Source organism: Rhodnius prolixus, unplaced genomic scaffold (genome assembly GCF_049639745.1).
Source record: "Rhodnius prolixus isolate KJV_2025 unplaced genomic scaffold, Rpr scaffold_3, whole genome shotgun sequence".
NCBI lineage: Eukaryota > Metazoa > Arthropoda > Insecta > Hemiptera > Reduviidae > Rhodnius > Rhodnius prolixus.
This window is the reverse complement of record NW_027411603.1, coordinates 11,043,057-11,066,362: the sequence shown is the minus strand read 5'-3', so window position 1 is coordinate 11,066,362 and position 23,306 is coordinate 11,043,057. Positions and strand designations below refer to the sequence as shown.

General features: G+C 35.3%; 1 protein-coding gene and 1 long non-coding RNA gene across 41 annotated transcripts in view; one reads left to right on the top strand and one right to left on the bottom strand.

Annotated features, from left to right (window-relative positions):
- LOC141453191 (uncharacterized) overlaps positions 1-23,306 on the top strand; it is a 194,266-nt gene that overhangs the window by 22,044 nt on the left and 148,916 nt on the right. For 28 of the 39 annotated variants that reach the window (XM_074126074.1, XM_074126073.1, XM_074126071.1 and 25 more), the window contains 3 exons: positions 3,471-3,619; positions 15,248-15,303; positions 21,713-21,848. In XM_074126074.1, the coding sequence (XP_073982175.1) occupies positions 3,471-3,619; positions 15,248-15,303; positions 21,713-21,848 (341 nt within the window). Of the gene's footprint in view, positions 1-3,470; positions 3,620-11,167; positions 11,188-15,247; positions 15,304-21,712; positions 21,849-23,306 lie in introns of those variants that run through there. The other 11 variants (XR_012457831.1, XR_012457830.1, XM_074126077.1 and 8 more) reach the window with 4 other exon arrangements.
- Positions 8,661-22,000, bottom strand: LOC141453194 (uncharacterized). Of its 2 annotated transcripts, XR_012457833.1 has the most exons (5): positions 21,735-22,000; positions 15,232-15,323; positions 14,007-14,281; positions 10,092-10,297; positions 8,661-9,339 (listed from the first exon to the last, which is right to left on the bottom strand). It is a non-coding gene; the product is annotated as an uncharacterized lncRNA (long non-coding RNA). The 2 variants fall into 2 exon arrangements; XR_012457832.1 differs by lacking the exon at positions 14,007-14,281 and having other exon boundaries at positions 8,665-9,339.

Sequence of the window (23,306 nt, the reverse complement as noted above, 5' to 3'; positions counted from 1 at the left end):
TCCTCTAGGGTTTATATTTAGCACGACTCCTCTCCGAAGAGGGATAGAAGCGACGTTGCGTCAAAGATATATTCCGGTGTCTGTACGTTATTACAAATGTTCTTTGTAAAAACAAAAGAATGACGACAACGCCAGCTACAGAGGAAAAGAGAGAAAGAGCAAAGAAAAAGGAGGAAGAAAGGTTGTTAGATGTGGATGAGGAATCCAGCGCAAGGCCGGAAGAGAAACTGCTCTTCACCGGAACTGCTGGCCATAAATTGTACTTCTCGAAAAAAGAAGTGAGCGTGAGAAGGCCAACAAGAATGAAAGAGCACAAAAAAAAAAGAGAAGAAGAAGAAGAAGTGAAAATAATAAAAAGAAAACAAGCATAAAAATAGAAGAAAACAAGAGCTGGGAAGAGGATGATTTAGAAAGATACAAAAAGTGAGTTTTGGATGAAAGATATTTACCGAAAAGGAATGTAGTCACCATTAGGTGAGCGTCCTATAGGATAAACCTAGAATTAGAGCCAGATCTATGGAGAAAATGGAGTTGGTAGGAAATAAAGTGTTGAATATTCCATTTTCTTTTTCTTTATTTTTTTTTAGAAAATTAGAAACTATAAACAAGCAGGAAAATTTTGTATATTTGACCCCCCTTAGAGGTTCTTTCCATAGTATTTACTTATTTCTTTGCAATATTCTAGACTACATTTGGAGAAAGAGATTAAGAGTTCGCTAAACAACTGATCCTGTATTGGAGGACTCCTGGTGAGAGCGGAGAGAGCCGGCTAAATAAAGAGAGAGAGCAGGATGTATCCCAAGAACTGATAGAAAACATGATGATATATTACGGCCATTATACCTCCTCTAAAACTGCCCCCCCTTATTCCAACTCGGTCCCGTTATTTATTAGATAGTGACGGAATCCAAGCGAGGTAAATCTTAAAGGGGGGGGCGCCTTTCCTCAGTACCTCCAGCTCATCGCAAAGTGGCACACGACAAGGGCGGCGGCGGACGTTGAAAGGGCAGCAGCAAGAGTAGCCAGACCGCTTGTGCCTAATAAATATTAAGTTGGCCGACGTGCGGGACACAACTAAACCCCTTTTCCTGGCCCTGACCACACAGAGGTCCGCCACTGCCGTTGTCCCTATATCATGTTATATCTGCTTCCAAGGACGACAACCCCTTAATTATTATATAGATAAACTCTCCACTACCCTCTTATGTACTTACTTACTACTACCATTTTTGGTTTAAGTATAAACTCCTAGTGTTCGCTTTACTAACTAATAAAATTGTTTATAACTTACATTATCTAATTCAAGCCCAAGCTAAAAGTGAAAACTAAAATCATTTGGTTTACTCCACATCTCAGGACATTTAAAATAATTGAGAATTCATTGAAGTTCGACTTTATTGGTTAAATTTTAACAAACTTACCCTTAATTATTTGATTAACTGACAAACCCTTAGGAAAATTAGGAAAATTACTTCTTTTTTTAAAACTGTTTACGATTTCTAAATGGTTTGGATGACTGGCAACTACTTGGCTATTGGTCGTGGCAATCATTCATGAATTTTTGATACGATTTATGGAACCATTCCATTGTGAATTTTTAAGTCCACTGAGCGGCTGAAAACGAGGCTAAGCTAAAGCTAGAATCACCTTTTCTAGAGCCAGTCTGCGGGCTAATTTTGTGTGTGTGTGTGTGTGTGTGTGTGATGTGAAGTTGCTTGTTTTTAACTTACAGTTTCCGACCTCTTTTTAGTATAAATGCTAAGTTTAAAAAAATAATACACTACGTTTAGTGATACGATTGTTATACCAAATTTTTTATCGATATCTTTTAATCGTTTGTAATGCTGTTATTTGTGATCATCTAAAGACTTGGCACAGTTTACCGACACGTTCGAGGAGCCCTTGGTAGATGGTAGAAAGTGGGGTAATTAATTTTTTTTTAAATTAAAATTAGAATTCTCTCTTTAACTTTCATATTAATGGTGAAACACAATTATTGGTACCATATCGTTCATTAGCAATATCGCTAAATAATAATCCATTCAAATTGGCTTCTAATATTAGACAATCAATTTAACATTCAAATAATGCTACATAATTCTAACGAATCCTGTTTTGTGCACCCATAATTAGTAAATTTACATTTAAAATTTATGAAGTTATTGTATATTGTATTATATGAATAGTAAATAGCTTGTTGGCATTAACTGAAACTATAACTTTATGTTAGGCCCGAGGATAAACTAGTAGAGTTTACTAGGCAAGAATGTCATTTATGTTTTCATTATGTTTAGGCTATTTTAACATGAACTTTCAATTAGTGACGCTTTCATTAATTTTATTGCAAAATTTTATTATTAAAACTTGGGTTGAGTTGATTTATATTTAAATCAATGAGTGATGTTAAGGTTGTAGTGGGTTTTAGGTAGTTATGGTGTGTTTTCTGTCCAAAGCTTGATAATTCTGTAGTTTGTAGAATTTATAGGAATAGGTGTGCCAGTTTATCTGGTCAAGCCTTGTAAGTTTAGATACATTCTACACCCTAAGTATTTTTGCGTTCTGCATGAACCACGGTACGCCTGGTAGCGATAGACAGTCCTCTATGATGAAATACCAGCAACTTCTTCATAGCGATCTTATTTACCTTCCAACCATTACAAAGCAAGAGTAAGTAAGTAACGATATGGACCATTGTAGTTTCAGTATTGTTTGGTCGATTAATTAAAGAATAGAGCTCTTCTGAGAGTACGGTCAGGCGATCTTGTTTTCAGAGTTATGTGTAAAGTCCAGGTAAGCCTTGTTTTAAGTTGTAAACCTCATGGTTTATCTTTATTTTAGTGGTTCGTTAACATCTATTCACAGTTGTACATTTTCAAAGTTTAGTTTAATAAAGCTTTTCACACACATATTTCGTACGTTTATGTTCAAATTCTATTTGTGAAAGCGCATATTATTTTGCCTAATAATGTTGGCATGTTGTCCATTGCTTTAGAGACTTGGTGATCTCTTGAAAGGAGGATAGTGTCTTTGCAGTTGCGAATCTAGTGATTTTGGCTTGGCTGTGGATGTGTTGTGGTGCTGATTATAAATAGGATAAGACTGACAACAAATTGATTCCTAAGGAAACACCGACGCTTTTAACCCGATAATTGTTAAAGATTGATCGATCCTTTAAATAAGTAAGAAGGAATAATAGCATGTTCGTAGCAGTCGCAAGAATAAAAATCAATTGATTTGATCAGCGAAACTGCCGCTTTCATTTTTGCAATCATGAAATCTCCAAAAAGATTTTTTTTAAAGAAAGGACTGTCCCTTTTGATGATTACAATTGAGGTTATATTTTAGATTTTCCTTCTTATTTTTATCTAACTTACCCCATACCTTAGTTATCTTACCTTCGCAATTTTTTATCTGTGACGCCCACCTAAATTGTTACTATTTCCCTAATCAAATTATAATTTTTATTTCAGATGACATGGAATAATTTCTGCACTGGTTACGGCTGTATCGGCTGCAGCTTCTTGCACAGAATGGACTCGCTTGCTCAACATTCTCTCTCAGATAAATCGTTGGCTGTCACTACCAGCATTGAGTGGAGGACAGTTATGGCACAGTACAGGTAACTGGCTAAGGTTTAACACTTTATTACGCCTATAAGAAAAAAGAATGTGTCTTCTTATGACTAGGTAAACAGAAAACCAACCTCTATTCTCATTGGAAACAGACACTGAGGTATCCTGTACCTACTGGAGAACATTCGCACATCTGCTGGGTTGCTCATTAGCCCAGAGTTCCAAGTTTATCCCATTTTAATGCAGGCGCAACACTACCGTAGTTAGCTTATCTCCTAGGGGACACGATGGAAAGGTGAAGTCGAATGTTACCCCCTGAAAATTTATTAATATGGCTCGCGTGGCGCGTAGATTCCTTACTGCACTGTACACTGCACAAAGCTTAGAAATAAATCACTAATAATGTAATTAATATTGTTGCATCGGTGATTTCTTCATCTATTTTAATTAAAATTTTAATCATCAAACTCTACAAAATTAAAATCTACATAAGAAACTAAGATAAATAGTCAATGATGCTGTAATCCTCGCCCAAAATATAAGCGAATGAATGGGTAAATCTTCATCTATAAAACGCTTCTTTCTTCTAGAAGTGATTGTCTCTTTTCGTTCAAAAACTGGCTCTGGCAATTTAAGTTTTATGTGCACTGTTCAGTCCACAAACTCTAAGGAGTAATCCCAATTACATATCTTAACGTTGTCCGTGTTCAGGACGGAAATGCCACGCTATTGTACCCACGGGAAAAGTAAATTTACATGCTAATTGTCTATAGTCTCCAAAACCCTTCTTCTACGTGGACTCCCTTTCAACTAACGTAACTTGGGATTTTATTTCGCTTTGTCAAACAGTACTCGAACTAATTTGAAATTCAATTCTTTCCTGACGACGTCCGCACTGGAAATTGTGAGACGTTTTGCTTTGGTTGGCACCTGAGTGTACGTCTGTATTTGTAGTGAAGCAATGATACCAATCCTCTCTGCCCGATATCCTCATCTCTCTCTCTCTCTCTCTCTCTCTCTCTACCACCTCTGTTGTACTCTTGTACTTCCTGTCCTTCCATCCCCCAGTTATACTTCACTCTCTGTTAACCCTGATTTGAATTTATAAATACCGACTCGCAGCACCCAGCGCAAGGATGGGTGGTCCTTCGGCTTGGCTTGTCTCCTACTCAGACCTGGGGCCAGCTTTTCATCCTTCTGTGTTACTTGCCCATTCAGCCTACTTCATCATTGTCTCTCGCTTTTTGGTAAGTGCTATTAGAAAACTCTTCAGTGTTAGGAATGTATAATGCCATATTGAGAAGGATGTAGATTACTTTCGTTGTTCTGCCACCAGTTTGAATCTCATTCTGGGAATAATATCGTACCCCTAGTTTAGCTGGTGACTCGAGTTCATCACAACTTCTAGACTAGTACCCGGAATTCTGGGCTCTGACACCTTGTTTACCTTCTTTTATTCCTGTTGATTAAATTGCACCGAAAATATTTGTTTTCGAGTTCCCCAACATGCAAAAAAATAAGTGGTTTTTATAAAATAGCTCGTTTGTGCAAAATTCGTTCGTAAAAATCAAGTTTTATATTATTTTTTTATAATTCTCATGTGACTAGTAACTCAACCGCTTAATTGTGTTTATTTATTTAAGTTTTCTTGAGCTTAACTGCTCTCTTGGTGCTAAAAGTGGAGAATTAAATAGATTACTTTTATTTTACACAGACAAACTTCCCTTCTAATGCAAACCATCAACAAAAAGAATACCATTATCCAGTCCCCAAAAGTCCGCTACCTCGGATTGCATTTAGTCAGCCGACTTACATGAAACCTCATACGAGACTGAAAATTTTAACTGATATTTCCCATGAAAATTGTTATTACAAATTTTATTTGTTTGTAATTCTTTCTTAACTTAAGTAACAGAAAGTAAGAAGTTCATGAATTTAATTCTATAGGATTTTAAGGATAATTTGGTCATGGAATGAATGGAATTGAAAATGGAACAAATGGGAATAAATTTACTATAAAAAGAGGAATCAAATATCTAAGAAAAAAAATTGACGCAAATAAAAAGATATATATGTGATATAAAGATGGAGAGTATAAGATTGCATAGAAACAGTGACGTAAATGGAATTACATGATTGTGTTTATAGGTGGGAAGCGGTTGAAGAAGTGATGTCCCTAATAGTGAAATATTTTGAATACTGATGTGTTGAGTGGATGCTGGATATAACCGGCATACATCACTGAGTGAATGAGTAAGGTTATACGAGAGAATGAAGATGATGCTGCTTGTTCCTGTTTATGATGAAGATGGGATCCTTGCGTCGCGTCATAGTATGCACAGATTTTTGTATCCAGTTACTTGTAGAAGTTCATATACGTAGGAATACACTCGCACTAGGTGGAATCTTTTCGTTCTGACACGTCATCATCCACTTCTAGAACTCTGCAGCAAGCTTATCTTGCCACTACCCTAACTGTTCATCCATCTAGCACACCCTGTCCACTTACTCACTCACTCTGCCCGTCCATCTGTCTATATTTCACCTCAATATGAAGAAGGGACCTACCTACCACCTTAATCCCTATCAACTCTTATTTCTTACAAACATAGCACCTACCTGCATTTTGTAAACCTTCTTCCTTCCCAGATAGTATTGGTCAAGGATTTGTGTGAACGATATCCGACCTCAATCACGTTCTACTACACCCCCCTTCCATACCCCCATCTTGCACACTCACGAACATTCCCCTGCAGGGCACTTTATCTGTGATTTGTTCCCGACACGTGTTACATCACCAGTGCTTCACTCTGTTTAGTAATATCAACTCAATCTTTTCTTTATACTACCAACTTACTGAAAATGGAGTATTATAATTTCTCTGTTTCATATTTTCTTTTATATTTTACATCACTATTCCATAATAATGGCGGTAAAACATTGATTTTTGGAGAATTGTAAGAGTTGGAATGTTGAGAATAGTTAGGCTTACCATACGTTCCGGTTTGACCGGGATGGTCCCGGTTTGAGATCCCTGTCCCGGCGTCCCGGTCAAACTTGAACAACACCGACACCCCGGCCGATCGTTCCCCCGCGCCCATTTATTAATATGTTTTCAGTTCTTAATAATTTTGATTGCATTTCAAATATGAAAAACACAAATTAAGCGAAAAGCAAAACGAAAATGAGCCTCTTTCTCCTCTGCGTCCCGGTTTGGCTCTTCGTAATTATGGTAAACCTAAGAATAGTTCAGAAAGAATCAATCTTGAGATTAATTTTGGACTGAATGAGGGAAACAAATTTTGGAAATTGAATTTCCATTGAATTGAATTGAAACTAACTGAAGGGGAAACTTTACTAAATGGATTTTTCTTTCTTTCTTTTGTATTTGCCAAGGGCTTCTCATAAAAAGGCGCTTTTGAGTGAGAAAAAGAAAGAAAAGATTGTATATTTATTGAAAAAGGATGCTCAGTTACAAAATGTTGGCCATACAGTATTTATAGTTACATGAATTTTAAAAATGAGCCTGCATTGACCGCTGATGTATTGATATCTTCTCCTTGGAGTGACGCCAACCTGACTTCCGTTATTCTTAAAAGCTAGTCAGCGGGTGTAGTATAGCTTCCTTGAATTTGGTGACTTTGAAGTAGGGTATGCACTCAGAAGTGCAGCTGATGATCGCCCAATGAGGGACTATTTTACTTCTGTATAATCTTGCGGAATATGTCATACTACCCACAATTGATATTCATGATATATTCTAATTACCGTCTAAAGAACCAATTCAACATAATATACGGCCTTCCCACCTTTGAAATAGTATAAATAAATATGTAATGGCAATTTTTCTTTATCTTAGTACGAATAACAGTTTTAGAGAATTTTTCGAAACTTATAGATTTTCTTTAAACTTCGGGTCCTCACTGAACAAAAATTTAGGGCTATAACATTTATTTGAGACCTTTTTTCTGACAACTTCATTCATGCAGTTTGGGAGGGTCGATGAAAAGTTTCCCTCAAATCTGGCAATTTTGGGTATTGCGCGGTTTATGGCTGTGTAAAAATACTTATGTACGAAATGTAAATAACAAATAATACATAATTTGTTCATAATGTACAAACCAAAATTCCTTGTAAGAAGAATATCAATACGCCAGAAGTGCGACTTTTTTGTATAAATATTCTGTAATTTTCTAAGCAATCGCCGTAAAGAATTTTGTTTTAATATGGACATATTATGTATTAGGCCATCTGAAGTTTAGACTAGAAACTTTCTCAATAAAATAGTATCGATCTGGGGGCTTAGTTGTGAAGTCTCCTTTCCTTTAAAATAAATAATTGAATAAAATGTTCATTTATGTTATGAAATCAACTATCTTTTTACAATTTCAAGTTTTATGGAAATTGAATAACATAAATTTTGGTAAATGAATGTCGTGAGGAAGTCATAAATTGCGTAAATAATTTTTGGTTAGTGATAGCACAGTTGTTAGTAGAGTGGGGAAGCGGAAATTTTGCGCACAGACGTACATGTTCGATATGTTCGTCCCCTTAAGGAGCAGTATTTTAGAGGAGTTGATGTCATTGGTGATTCTATACATGTTGTCAGTAAAGTAAGGGCGGAAGAGTCAACTTGTATGTATATATTGGGGGAGGGGGTAAGTTAGAATGTATAAGTCTGGTAGCAAGTGTAAGATGAGAGAGAAGTGGGTAGCATAGGATCATTTGCATATCTTGGAGGCCCAACTTGAGATGTTGTAGTTTGGGTTTAGAACAGAAAGGAGTAAGACTGTTTAGTCGATGTGTGTGTGAGTTTGCCGCGACACTGCATACATAGATAGATAGAGTCTACAATACTACTTCATAAAGTGGCCAAGTGTAGAGTTTTCAAGGTAATCCCAGTGGCAGGTTATTCATGGGTTCAGGAAAGTACCGCTCTGTCTACTATCATCCGCGGACACACACAACCAGCAGCACTTCTTGTAACAGGAATTAGAGAATCGTGTAGATTTCTTGTGTCGTCGAGTTGTTACAGGAAGATTGGTTTGGTTTATTAGAGAATACTGATGTAGAAGCATTACGTACGCAACATAAACCAACACACTCGCAAAGAAGATAAGATGATACACGACTTGACTTGCAGCAACTCTACTGAGTACCCTGTAACTACGTAAATCTGCCCCCAAACATGGGTGATGAAGAGAATTTCTAAGTGACTATCTACTAAAATGAGTAGGGATGAAGAAGAAAAGAGGAGCAAAGAGAAAACTGCCGCCTTATCTTGTCAAAATATCTTAAAGGATCAACTGTGAATGGTGAGTTTTCCATTGTTACTAACTCACTGTAACAACTTTCTTCAACTTCAACTTAAAGGATCCTCAAGTCAAGAGGGATTAGTGAGGGATTAAAGCACCAGTTGATCTCTTGTTTACAAATTAGTCAATAAAATTAGAGAAATGAAACAACAAATATGTACAAATCGTAAAAGAAATAATTGTTCCTTCAAATCTACATTTTTTTTTGTTTCATTTTTGGCGCGTTCTCTCGTTGCAGGCAGTACTGATCATCACCGGACATAGTATACGCTAATCCTTCCCTCGAAATGTTATTTTATTTATTCATTTATACCATTCGCGTGTGGGTATGATAACTCAAATTGTAAATTTTCTTTAGTTGATTTTTCCAAGTAGATCCTGCAGTTGCTATTAGATAATAAATCTTCCAATCTGAACAGCAATTTTGAGGAGCCGACAGTCAACATTACTTCCTGAAAAAAATCGAATGTGCACATGACTGACACCTTTATCAAGAAAATTTTCAATATTCAAACTTTCAAGATTATTTCAAGTATTTACATATTAACTTTTCTTGTATTAAACTGTGAAGATGGTAATGATACTGTGTGTATTGTCTTACTATTGTTTATTTTTGCTTTTAATTTTGTGTCTTCGCTTCATTAACTAAATGTATCTTTTAAGACGTACGATTATGAATGAAATCCTTTTAATGAGAAAAACTATAAATCTGTCACATTTAGCTGAAGCAAAGGATACTAGAAATTATTTAATCTTTATGAAGACCATTTCGAATGCAAATGCTTTTCTCTTTAAATAAGTTATTAAACTTTATGTTGGGAGTGTAGCACGGACAGTAGGGTCACTTCCTCCAGACAATAGAGGAGAGAACTTCAGGCACCTCCTTTCCATGTAACATTTTCTGGAAAGGTAATCTCAAACCAGTACTTGGTCTTTGCATTGTGCCCCTGGACTTATAATCCTGGACCAGCCAGCCACTTGACACTGGTCACACAAAGACTGGCTGGCTGAAACTAAAGCCTATAGTTCCACGGTCAGAGTCCGCCTGGACTTAACTGTTAATGGTTGTCTCGTATAACTTGCATAAAGTCTACCACCCACCCTTCCAAAGTAAAGCTACCACTTCTCTACAAAACCATACTCTTAGTAAAGTCTTTGCGCACCAGGATTAGTTTCTATTATTTAAAACAAACGTTATACTTACACAACAGGCCCAGGTAGTAATAACGTCTGGCTAGATTACTCAAGAGAGGTCTTCGAGGATACTAGCTCTCACTTTTGTTCTAAACTTTGGACGGGTAATGCAAGTCGACAGACCAGGATCTTCCTCATGGACTTCATTTAACTCTTGACCTGCTAAATTTCGTTTTGAGATCTACTGAACGTTTGCCCTACGCTATCGTTTTACCTCTGTAATAATTTAAGTTTTATGGCTGTTTTCAAATTTTAGTCAATAATGTTTTATTTATTATAATTATTTAGACTTTATGGTAGCCGATTGCTTAGAGGAGATGGTTGCCGCATGCTAAAATGTATTGTAGTACTGGGTTCAGTTCCCGGTCTAGACTAGAATTCATGAAGTATGTTTATAAAGGACGTAAAATCAGCCTGAAAAAATAGGAATTACTTTACTTTTTTAACGGAAATGGCTAAATTACAGCTCATGTTACTTTTGAAATACTTTTTTCTAGGTCGAGGAAGCTAATTGAAATGGATTCCAGGACACAGGCCTAATTTTTTTCGATGTGAAATTAAAAATAAAATAGTCGATCGCAACTCTGTTCTATCCTCATGTTATGTTATGGGTGGATTTTAACTTAAAATCACCAATTAGACTTAAAACTTTAAAATAATGTTCCATTTATTGTTTGAAATTTCTCTATAAAATTAAATTAATCACTGTTCATAAATAATAAAACTATAATGATATCAAAGGCGGAATATTGTTAGATGAACGCCGGGATGATTATGAAGTTAGCGGGAATGGGAGAGAGAGAGCCGAGATGAGATTTAGGTCCACTGGAGAGAGGTGAAATGAGGGAATGTTTGAAAATTGGCCAGCAGAGGGATAAGTGTCAGTACAAAGGAACCAGAACCATTGCCAGACAAGATAATTATCCAAAACGTGCCCCTCCCACTCTATCTCAGCACTGTTACCAGTCTGCCTTAAACCAATCTCTGGTTTTCTCTGTGTGTCTGGTGTTGTACTCCAGAAGAAGAAGAAGCCTGGAGAGTAGGTCGGCCCAGTTTGAATAACTCAACTGCAAGACAGCTGTCCAACTCAACTCTACAAAGGACTGGTTAGTTGAAGTATAGAGGTTAACTTTAACAGTAAACCAGAGCTTATCAAGAAAGAATTAAACCGAAAGGGCTCCCTCACTTCAAGAGGGAACTCAGCCCTAATATTCCATTCCTCTTGTACCAGTTTAGATAAACTTTCTGTTATTAAATTATCTATGTGATTGTTGAAGCAAAGATTTTTGTTGTTAATTAAATGTTAATAAACCTATTTCAATTGTTAAACTTAAAAATACGTTTAGAACAAGGCTAATAAAAAGGCGTGCCCCCTCCAGCAACTAGATAGATGCGCTGCGTCAAATCCTGCACGATTTTATAGATAATTAATCTTCAATGTATTGAATACTTTTCTTGATGGATTTAATTGATGGTGGACTTAGGAAAGTCCGTTGGAATTCCCTTTTATATTTGAATAAAGCTTCAAACTGGATATATACTATCATTTGAATGAATTCAATTAGGAATAAAACTGTGGTTTTCTTCTCGGCTGGTCCAGATAAGACCAACTCTTATCCGTAAGTCTGGACTTAATAACTATTGAGGAATGTGTACTAAACTACTGAGGATAGTGTTAACTAAACCAGTTAAGGTACACAAAAATTTTTACTGCTTAAAATTGAAAACCCATCTCATATTGGCATGGCATATTTCCGGTAAATTTTAGAACTTACTACCTAACAGTTAGCTGTTCAATGCTTTAACATATGTGACGTTTGGGTGCGCATGATTGTGGCAGTTTGTTCAAAACTTTGCTACTGATTACGCAGGCTGGAGTACGCGGGTTGTTGCTGTAAGCTAATAAATCTCAAGAGACTTTAAGACGCGTGTTAGTGTAATGACAGTGGGTTGCCGCCTCCAGTATATGGGCCGTCTGTAAACTAGTTAGAAGAGGCACTGTGTGTGTATATATATCTAGAGCCCAGTGTAGCCCATCATACACTGGCATTGTGGCGAAGAGGTCCCGGGCAAGGACAACCCACTAGAAACAGTAACTCACGTTAAAACCTCTCTACTTCCTGTAGTGGTTGGTCCTCCACTTCCCGTATCCCTTTTATAAAGCGTACACACTCCTGCTTGCCCTTGGAATGGTACTAGTGTAACCTAACGAATGGGTAAACTATTTCTTGAATGTCACCGAGCTAAGTGAGTGGGGGTAGGGGCTGCCGACCATATCAATAAATAACCTTGTTTCACTGGTGCTAGAAAGTGGGGATGAAATGTAGGAGAAACACTAGCAGAAGGAGAAGGAGAACGGCTCCCTAATTGGAGTTTGTTGACTGTAGTTAGCGATGATACAGGACTACCAGAGGCTTGCGATGTGTTTAAATCTCTCCCGAGTCGTAACAACTTCGCACGCCAGAGTGATGCATAGGAGGCTGCCTTACCCGCGCCGCCGCCATTACGTTAAATATATGATAACCCGGCTACCGCAGCGACATCTATTACAACAATACTAATTTATATTAATTACACCGCGCGGTCTGCTGTTGTGGTGCGCTGTTGCCCTACTCCTCCCTTCTTTGGCTGAAAAGCCCGTTAGGCCTGTATGAACCTACAGTACAGTTCACCACTTTAAACTAAATTTCAGCCTAGCTCCTAATCGCTTACTCGTATTTATCGAGCTGGAAATAATAAATTGTTACTTTATCTTCCTTATTTATTCCTTATTTTTTTGCCTTTGAGTGTGTTTCATTTCTCAGAACATAGAAATAAATATTGCTGAAATGTGGTCCGCTAAAATATTGCCACATCTAAAACCATAAAAGTTTTATGAAAATTCTGTCATTGCCCCAGAGTGCGTAAATTATAAAAAGCAAGAGTGTTGGCACCAAAATGTTATTGTTACAATAATGGATATACTAAAATATAACAACATTGTAATGTATAGATAGAATTAGAAACAGTCAGTATTTCGGGAAATGATAGTTACAATGTACTTTCTTCTTTCTTCTTACAAATTTCCCCCCCAAAAAAGGTATTACTCAATAAATAGTACACTGGACTCTATTCTGGAGAAGACTCCAGATACCAAAGGCCTTAGATGACCGCGTTTTAAATTTAAAATAATAAACTGAAGTCTTGTCTTGTAAAAAAAAATGTTAGCAAAGGAAACAGTATCTCTTACGGCTGAGATATTCATCGCCTGCGACAAATCCGGGAAAGGCGAACTATTAGATTAAGTGACAGTGCTTTATAAGAAGGTGTGGGAACTTTTAAGTATGAAGTTGTAACGGTTAATGTGATATCAGCCTGTTAGAAGTAAAACTAAAATGGTAATACGAAGCGGAAGAAAGCAATAGTGATGAAATAAAAGTTAAGATAGAAAAAAAACAACAAGAAATTGAAAGTAAAATCGGAAATAAGGAGGAGAAAGAAGTCGAAGAAGAAAAGGAGGATTTAAACGAAGTTACTGCAGAGATACTGTGTTCTAGCACAGGGCTTAAGAATAGGATATGTTCTAGAAGATTTCAAAACCTAACGAAGAGAGTCAGCCATTCGTTCTCAAGTTTAAGGAAAGTATTATTCAGGAGCGCAACTACTCAACAGACGACCACACCAAGATTGACCAACTTAGTATGGATACCGATATGAACTTAACGGGCTAGAATTATGGGGTTGGGGTTATGGCTCACTACCACCTTCATGCACTCGGAAGTTCAGAATTCTCCGCTGAATACCCAGTCTCCAATTCCACTCGTCTCAAATGAACTTACCATCAAAGCTAGAAGTTCTTTTCTCTTTCTGGACAGCCCAGACCATTAATCTAACTGGTTGATAATGCCCTTCATGCAAAAAGGGAATTTCATTTCCTATGTCTCACCTTTTTCCAGTTGCACCGAGGACGTCCCAGAGGTTTCTTACTACTTTTACTACCTTGTTCACGAGGGTTCATCCTATATTGTGAAAAGGAAGTTCACATCAATTATACGAGTAAGCAGACGGCAGTGTCGTGTTGCTAAAACAGATGCTGGTTTGATGTCCGACCACGCTCTTATCTGCATTCAACTCCAAACAGCGTTTAATACGAGGCAGATTGTATTTAAAACGAACGACTTTGGAAGTTCTGATTCTGGTACATAGTTTCAATTATTATTGCTGAAAAGTGCAGAAATGATGTGAATGTATAGTTGAAATGAAATGATAAAAAAAAACAAAGGGAAATTATCATTTTGGAACGGAGGAGTAAATTTATGGAACAAAACCTACAGGACGATTGCTTCCAACCCTTGAGGCACATGTATGAGACGCCCAACTGAGCAATCGCCACCACCTGCTAATGAACTTCGTGTTGGCAGCAGGTAGATTTGGGTTGCGAGTACATACTCGTATACAAACCAACCAGTGCGAGAGAGATGGAAGGGAGTAATAATGTAAGAGAAAGAGTCAAAGGGTCCAAGGGCGAAGGGAATTCCTCTCTCCTCACAACTGATTTGTGCCTCACCGCTACCTTCAGTTCACCGCACACTAAACCCTAACAGTTTATGCCCTTTAATTTCACCCCATGTGCGCTGTCTGCTGTCTGCATAGTCCCGCTCTCAGTGTATAACCTACCGCACCACACTATCCTGTAAAACACCCGCACCAAATCTACTATCTATTTATCGCCTTAGCTGATAACAAGCCACTTTTTAACGCTGCATTCCTACAACTTCAACGCTATGTTTTACACACTCACACGAAAAATAGGCTAGATACAAGATATGCTTTTGTAAACTTCAGTTTTTTTTTTTTTTTAACAAATATGAGTTTGTATAAAATGTTAGCAACTGACGACATAAAGTTTCTAAATTTACATTATCAGCTACTGTGATATCAAACTTTAACAAACAAATATGTTACACTATTGTTTATATATTGCATATCTTATCGTTTTACTTCATTTTTTAAAGTTTGTTGGATATATTAAAAGTTATAAGCAAGTTATGTTATTTAAGAAGTTAGAGCTTTAGATTAACTTAAGAAATAGAAGGGCAACAAATTAATATGCTTAATATTAATTTATATTTTTACGAAATATTTTTTATATTGATGTTTAATGTTCTTACAATGAATGGTTTTCAGAACTGTCATATGGCTGGAATCCTGGCTATTCACTAGTGGCTACTGGATTAAATTAAGTAAGTCGACCATTACTTTTCTGCAATTAATAAATTAAGAATTTAGAAAAATATATTCAACACTATCGCTGTGAAATTAGTCACTGCATCGTGATGTTAGATATTATTCAAAAAGGTACTTTGTTAAGTTATAGAACAGGGATAACTTAAGTTTTGGTTTTATTTAAAAGGTGGTAGTTTGACATTAAGCCCCGCCTGAATAAAATAGGTGATTACTTAACTATTTCACAATAAATTAATTGGAAGTATTGATTATATTATTGTGTTTTGAATCACTACTATCAATCGCTTATGTATGACATTACTGCTACTGTTGCTCTTATTAATTATACAATTGTACTAGCCTACATTTTAAATATTATAAGGAAATTTTGGCATACCTCTTTGTAACATTACAGGGAGCTTCTTATTTAACGGGCCAACTTCACAACAGAGTAACTTAATTTTTACGCGTCAGTGATGAATATATACAGTGACTCCCATTAATATTGGGACAGTACATACAGAAGTTAAAAATTGACGAAGATTAAAAGTGGCACCCATTTATTCAAATTTTTATAAATTCATTTCATTTTATAATTACTATTAATTAAATAAAAACTATTTAAATAAGTACATAAATATGTTTTGGTAGATTAAAAAAAATACATATATATAATAATAAGAGCAAATTCTACCTCTCATAAATATTGGGACACTATTATAATTTATAGTTTGTCCAAGGTTTTGCCCGAATATTTATACAATTTGTAAATATATACCTTAAGCATATATTTAATATGAAATTAATAATTAAATTAATTTATATAAATCAAGCCAGGTGTAACATGTCGCGCAAAAATATAAATACAACGATTGAACAAAGAAATATAATTTCTTTGCACAAAGACAATAAAAAGTGTTAGAGAGACAGAAAAACTGATCGGACCTAAAACATCTACTGCGTGGAACATCATTCAGCGTTACCAAAAAGAAAAAAGAATTGTTTCAACCCCACAAAAAGGCCGTCCTCAACTGCTCTCTGCTGCTCTCTGAGAGAGAGCAGCGTTATATATTAAAAGAATTAAAAAAGATCACCGACTTAGTGCTCCAAAACTTCTATGTGAAATTTTTGACATGTTTAGAAAGCAAAAAAGGGGCAGAAACTGTTCGGAGAGTGCTAAGAAAACTCGACTATCATGGTAGAATAGCCTGGAAGAATCCTTTTGTCAGTAAGATAAATAGTGTTGAGAGTGAAATTTGCCGAAAAATATTCCAATGTAAATAGTGACTTCTGGAATGATATACTCTAGCGATGAATCAAAATTTAATGTTTTCCAGTCAGATGGAAGGGTTATGGTCTGGAGGAAAGCGAATGCTGAACTGGAAAAGAAGAATTTACAGCCAACTTTAAAGGGTTTTAAAGCTGCACCTCCAGGTGGAGGTGGGTCAGTTCTGGTTTGGGGCTGGATGTCCGCATCAGGATTTGGAGAATTAGTGTTTATTGATGGAATGATGCACAAAATGGTTTATAGTAATATATTAAAATATAATTTGAAAAAAGTGCCCAAACATTTGGTATTTTAGGGTCTTCTAAATTCTACCAAGATAACGACCCCAAACCTACGGCTTGGGTGATACGTCAGTGACTGTTATACAGTTGCCCAAAAGTATTCCAAACCTCTCCGCAGTCACCAGATCTTAATCCCATTGAACATTTATGGCAATATTTAGCCAGTGCTTTAAGAAAAACGAATAATATCTAACAAAAATGAATTAAAACTATGTTTCCTGGAAGAATGGGAAAAAAACACCACCTGAATTAACCAAAAACTTGTTTCATCTATGCCTGATCGTTTGAGGGCTATTGTAAGTCAAAAAGCAATTATTAAATTATTACCAACCAATTATTAAATAGTAGGAGATTTTAAATATTGAACATTTAAACTCTAGCACTTCTGGTGTCCCAATATTTTTGAGAGCCTTATTTTACACTTTTTCAAAAAGTACTACCTAACAGTTTGGAATTTCATCGATTTATACTTATATATAATTTCCACAGATGTTGCTAATGTAATTTAAAAAAAAAAAAATTCCAAACTTTTGTCTGTTGTTTTCATTTTCCTTTTAAATCATTTTGTAATAGGTGTCCCAATATTAATGGTAGTCACTGTACATATATTTTCAGAAATTGCAGAAAACTAGTTGATAATTTACTATTACACAATAGTCGCAACTAGTTATCAGCTAGAAACTAGTGTGGAGACAATCGTGAACAATTTTTGAATTTCTAAGAATCAAATTGGAACTTTACGCGATTTTCCGCTTCGGTTTTATGCTGGTCACACACGCATATTTGTAATGAAGCAATTTTACATTCGCAGGTAACTTCGAAACGGATGTTTCAAAACTAAAACTTGAGAAAATCTACACGTTCATAGTAAATTCTATTACAATAAGTTTCATGGAAAATAACTGTGTCTTATATTTATACAAATGTTTAGAGATCATAATTAAACTAACCACGGCCATAAATTTTAGATAATAATTTACATCTAGCTAAATTTATTTAATTTCACGTGAACTCTATTTACTGAAATAAGTATACTTTCCCTCTCTCTTTAAAATTACAGTTTCCCTTAATTAATAAAATAAATAACTATTGTTATACTATAATTAGAAATTGTACAAACTATCTAGCGTACAAAATATTATTATAATATTAAATTCTCATTTCTGATTTTAATCAACAGTAATGAATTACAGGTGTGTGTGTGTGTTTCAAGGAATGATAAATTTTGTAACCAAAACATACATTTTTTATTTATATTTATATGAGTAATTACTTTGTGCGGATATTCCTATGTAGTCCATTATTTAATTTGAATAATTATTGGGAGCATCCTCTTGTGTCGTGATCGATGTCACGTAAAGCAATTATTTATTGTAATAGAACTATGTCAGGTTGTACTTCATGCAGACATCTTTAGAGATGTTTATATCCAGATGAGTGGAGAGTTTCCTACTAGATGTTGCAAGTGAATGCATTCTATCAATGCAATTCTATTCCTCCGCTTACTACATGTAATCTATAAAGCTGTGGGTGTTAGTAAGTAAATTTGCCGACACGTCCATTGTTACTAGCCCAGACAGTCGTTTTAAATAGATTGGGCCTTAGCAGTTTTTCTAGGAGCTTTTTAAAACCAAGTACTTTCTCTTTTCTAATAAGATTCCTAGCTTAATTTGTGAAAAGTGATTCCTAGTTATTAATAATTGTAGGCGCCACGATAGCCGAGCGGTTAGCGGCGAGACCTTCAAAGCTAAGATGTATTACGGTGTAGTAGGTTCGATTCCCGGCGTAGGCCTTGGATTTTATTTAATAGTTAATATAAGAAATTTAATGTAAAGTGTGTTTGCTAGTCGCCTCTGTCCAACGCCCCTAATTTGGGTAACTGGACGTAAAGCTCTTCTGAAAAATAGACATTACTTTAATAATTGCAGAATATACAGGGTAATCCATTTAAAACGCACCAATCGCTAATAACTTTTTAGGAAAGTGGAATTTCGAGAAAACCCACGAAGAAAACTATATGTTTGTTCTGGTTCTATTTTTCAAATTTTCCACCCCCGATGCTGTATCTTTATTTTTGGCGGAGTTACGGCCAAAAACCCAATTAGGGTTACATAAGGACCACTGGTTTTGACAATGATTGTGAAAACTACATAAAAAATTGTGAAAAATGATGTTGACCCCGTTTCGATACCCCTAATATTTGTTGAGATCTTTAAGGTCAAAGTTACAATTTTATCTATTCGTGAACGGTTTTCAATATTAATTTTCCACCAGAAATACACGTTTTGGGAGGTCCTCTGACTACAAAAATGTCATTTGCGACGCAAAGAACAATAATAATAATAATAATTAAAGTTTTTAAAAATGTAGTGCAATGTAATGGTTATGGGTGAGGCAGAATAAATTAGTTTTATCATCAAATAAAAGCAACCAACACATCATTTTAATGCACCCCGTATGCAAGACTTCATGACCTATGATTACGGTAAGAATATCTTGCCAGGAATGGGCGGGTGTTCGTCTAGTGGTCAAGAGCGTGGCTTTGTGAGTGGGAGATCCCCAGTTCGAATCCCTCGTATGACTACATTTTATTAAAAAAAAGTATTATGATGTATTAAGTATTATGAATAACTGCATACGCAGGATTCGAACTGGTGATCTCTCACTTACAAAGCCACGCTGTTGATCATTAGACCAACAACCTGGCAAGATATTCTTACCGTAATCACAGTTCAAGAAGTCTTGCATACGGAATACATTAAAATGATGTGATGGTTGCTTTGATGATAAAACAAATTTATCCTGATTCACCCACAACCATTACATTACATTTCATATTTTAAAATCTTCAATTATTATTATTTTTGTTCTTTGCGTCGCAAATAACATTTTTTTGCAGTCAGAGGACCTCCCAAAACGTGTATTTCTGATGGAAAATTAATATCGATGAATAAGATAAAATTGTAACTTTGATCTTAAATATCTCAACTAATATTAGGGATATCGAAACTGGGTCAACGTCATTTTTCAGTGTTTTATGAACTAATCATAATCATTGTCAAAACCAGTGGTCCTTATGAAATCCCAATCGGGTTTTTGGCCGTAACTCCGCCAAAAATGAAGATACAGCATCGCGGGGGAAAATTTGAAATCTAGACCCAAAAAACATGTAGTTTACTTCATGAGTTTTTTCGAAATTCCGCTTTCCTAAAAAGTTATTAGCGATTGGTGCGTTTTAAATGGATCACCCTATATAGTAAGAGATCACATCTCCCTAAACATGTTATAAAAACTTTTTGCTGCAGTTGCCTCTGGATGGTATTCTAATACCATTATTTGCCAACTAGATGTTTAGGGAGATGTTTAGATCATCTTGTTTTGTTTAAAGTCCTTAAACGAAATATTTCTCGCGAATAAGATTGTGACTATTTTGCCCAGTACTTCATAAAGTATAGGGATTTATCAGATGAAAGTTAATAACTTGGGGCAGTTGAAGCAACGAATCCTTGTAGCTACCAAAAGATATATTAGCTAAGTTCGAAAGAAGCTTGAGACGTACTAAGAATCTGAAAATGTTAAAATATGATTCATATTATAATCCAATTAAAATTATAAAACAAAAAAATGCCTTAAAGGATTATGGGAAGAAAATTTCAGACATCGTATTGAGTGGAATTTACGATTAGCCGCCTTAAGGTATAATACATAAAAGAGTGAAAGATTTTGTGGCTAAATTTAACTTGCGACAAATAAATTTTCTACCAATGCAGGAAGAAAAGTATACATTGAAAGCAGTATTATTTTTTATGTGAAAAGAGCAATGGTCCGCACCAGAATGTGGAAAGCAGTCGGAAAATTTGTAACCAGGGAGAAATGAATAGAAATGAAAAGCTAGAGAGAGCCCTATCATTGTTATTTATGTGCAGGTGTTAGCGTCCAGTCATTGGTTCTTTTTTTCTAGATTTAGCATCGCCCCAAGATTGTCCTGACTAAACTAAAACAATACAGATTTCGAAGAGTGAACATTTCAAGACTTCTCTCTTTCTCTTTCTCTCCTGGGCCTGTAGAATAAGATAGAGGCTTTCTGTTTTAGGAGGAAGTTTCTCTCCTCTATTGTGGAAATTCCCAAGAGTGGACCACCAAACCCTCTCCAAGCTGCCTATATATGGTTCACAATGTTGTCGGATGGGTTACACATATATATGTATAACATCCAGAGGGAAAGTAAATGGGTATTGTCCATTGTCGGATATTGCCTAGTTGGTATTGAGCATCTCAACTCAACTAAAACATTTCTTACCAATAGTCTTAGAAGATCCCCGGGGGATCTCTAGTGGTGGTGGCTAGGTGACATAGATTACAAAAAACCAATCGTATACTTATTTCTCATTACAGTTGTTGCAATCCCTTTCGTAAACTACGGATGCTATAAGACTATTGTTTACTGTGCATAAGTTTCAGACGTATTTCTCTTAATGCTTCGACGAATGTTTAACAAAGGATGTGACTTGTGAAAATTTATGGTACACGAAAAAGTCAACGAGTTTCATGATTAACCTAAAACAAAGATCTATTTTATTTTGGGAACATCCTCTGTTTTCGATGCGGCAAACTCATCTTCAGGATGTTCTTAATGACTCAATTAATACTACAAAGGTCTTTGATACAAATTATTGACATCAATTAAGTAGCCAATCATCGCCTCTTCTCTTTACCAGAAGAAGTATTATTGGGTAACTTTCTCAACGTTCAGACGGGTTCTGAACCTTTCAGTGTAATCAAAACTTATTATTTTCTGTTTTGAAAGCTTAGATTTCCCTTGAATTATACCTATTCTTTTTATAATTTATTCTTTAGATTATCCAATTCACCTACTCACCACAATCTTCACGTACGCAGTTGCCCCTCATCCTGTCTCCTCATCCAAAAACCAATCCATCGTACTGTCATCCTGTACTTTTGACTTGGAATCACACAACGTTCAAATCGATAAGTGAGTAAAAAAAACAACATTTATTTTCATGATTCCTAGACAAACGAATCGAAACTGACTCTAAACAATGCAATGAATTATTTAAGATTTTTAGCCTAGTTTTAGAGTGAAAGATTCCCTCCCTAATAAAAAATCATTTCAATCAAACTTGAAAAAGGACCATATGATCGTTTTGGATAGTAAAATTATTTTATTTTGCTCTCTTAAATAATCAGTTTAAAAGAGTTTAAGTTGTGTTAATAGATGATTGTAAAGTACTTTTAACCAGTTTAACGGTGTGCAAGAACAATGTAAATATAATTTTTTTTTTTTATAATTTTTTAATAGGAATATATTCACTATACATGTGCTATAGACAAACTCAGGGTGCTTAGTCAATTAAGAGTTTCTAGTGACAGATTTTTAAGAATAAGAAATAGAAATGGATACCATTCCATCGAGACAAGCTCTACCTGTACCCTCTGTAATTTGAACTGTAAAGAGAGTCTGGAACACATCCTCTTGGTCTGTCCAATATATTCATCTCTTAGACAGCATCATTTATCTGAATATATGTTTAGCGTAGATAATTACACAAATTTAACTGCTATTCTCTCAATCTGCTCAATCCGACAGCTGAACAGTGTGTACCAATATACTATAGAAGTACTCAAGTTAAGATCTTTTATAATAAACGAATAATAGTACAATAATAATGTTAATAATTGAAAATTTTGATTGAGCCTCAATTACTATCGTTTAAATCTAATTCAAAAGATAAATTAATTTTGTTAATCCTCTCCAACGTATACAGTCCGAATATGAAGGTAATATTTTAAGTTTGGTCAGAATTAATTAATTCATTTTTATTTTATTTACTTTGTCATGTCAAGTCGTGCGTTTAGTTAAGTATTTTATTGTTATTTTTCTTAATTATTTAATTAATTATTATTTACATTTTTTTTCTGTCACTAGATATTTTTATTTATGTATAATTTATTTTTGTAACGGAGTAATTAATTTTATTTGTTTACTAAACACTACCTGATTGTTAATGGAATTTAACACACAAACAGAATCCCCTGTAATATGTAAATACATAAAATACAGTATTTTATCTATCTATCTATCTATCTAATTTTTTTTTTTTCTTAGTTTTTTTTGTGCAAAACATTCATAGTGACCTCTAACCTTCAGTGCTGTAAGTATTTGACTTTCTGAGTGTAAAACCAAGTGCTAAGACAATTTCTCACCCCTCTTTATTTATCTTCCAATTCTCCATTCTCAACTCTAAAGATGAGCAACACATCTAACTCCAAATCATCTCCCGCCAGCTTATCTACTTCCTCTGTAAGTTCAAAAACAACCAAAAAAAGAACAATCTCACCTCACAGCTCTCCCCCCAAAGACAAAAAGAAAAATGCTCCGCCTGCAGCAACTACGAAAACAAGCCTAGCAAGCAAACCCACTCTGTTCCCC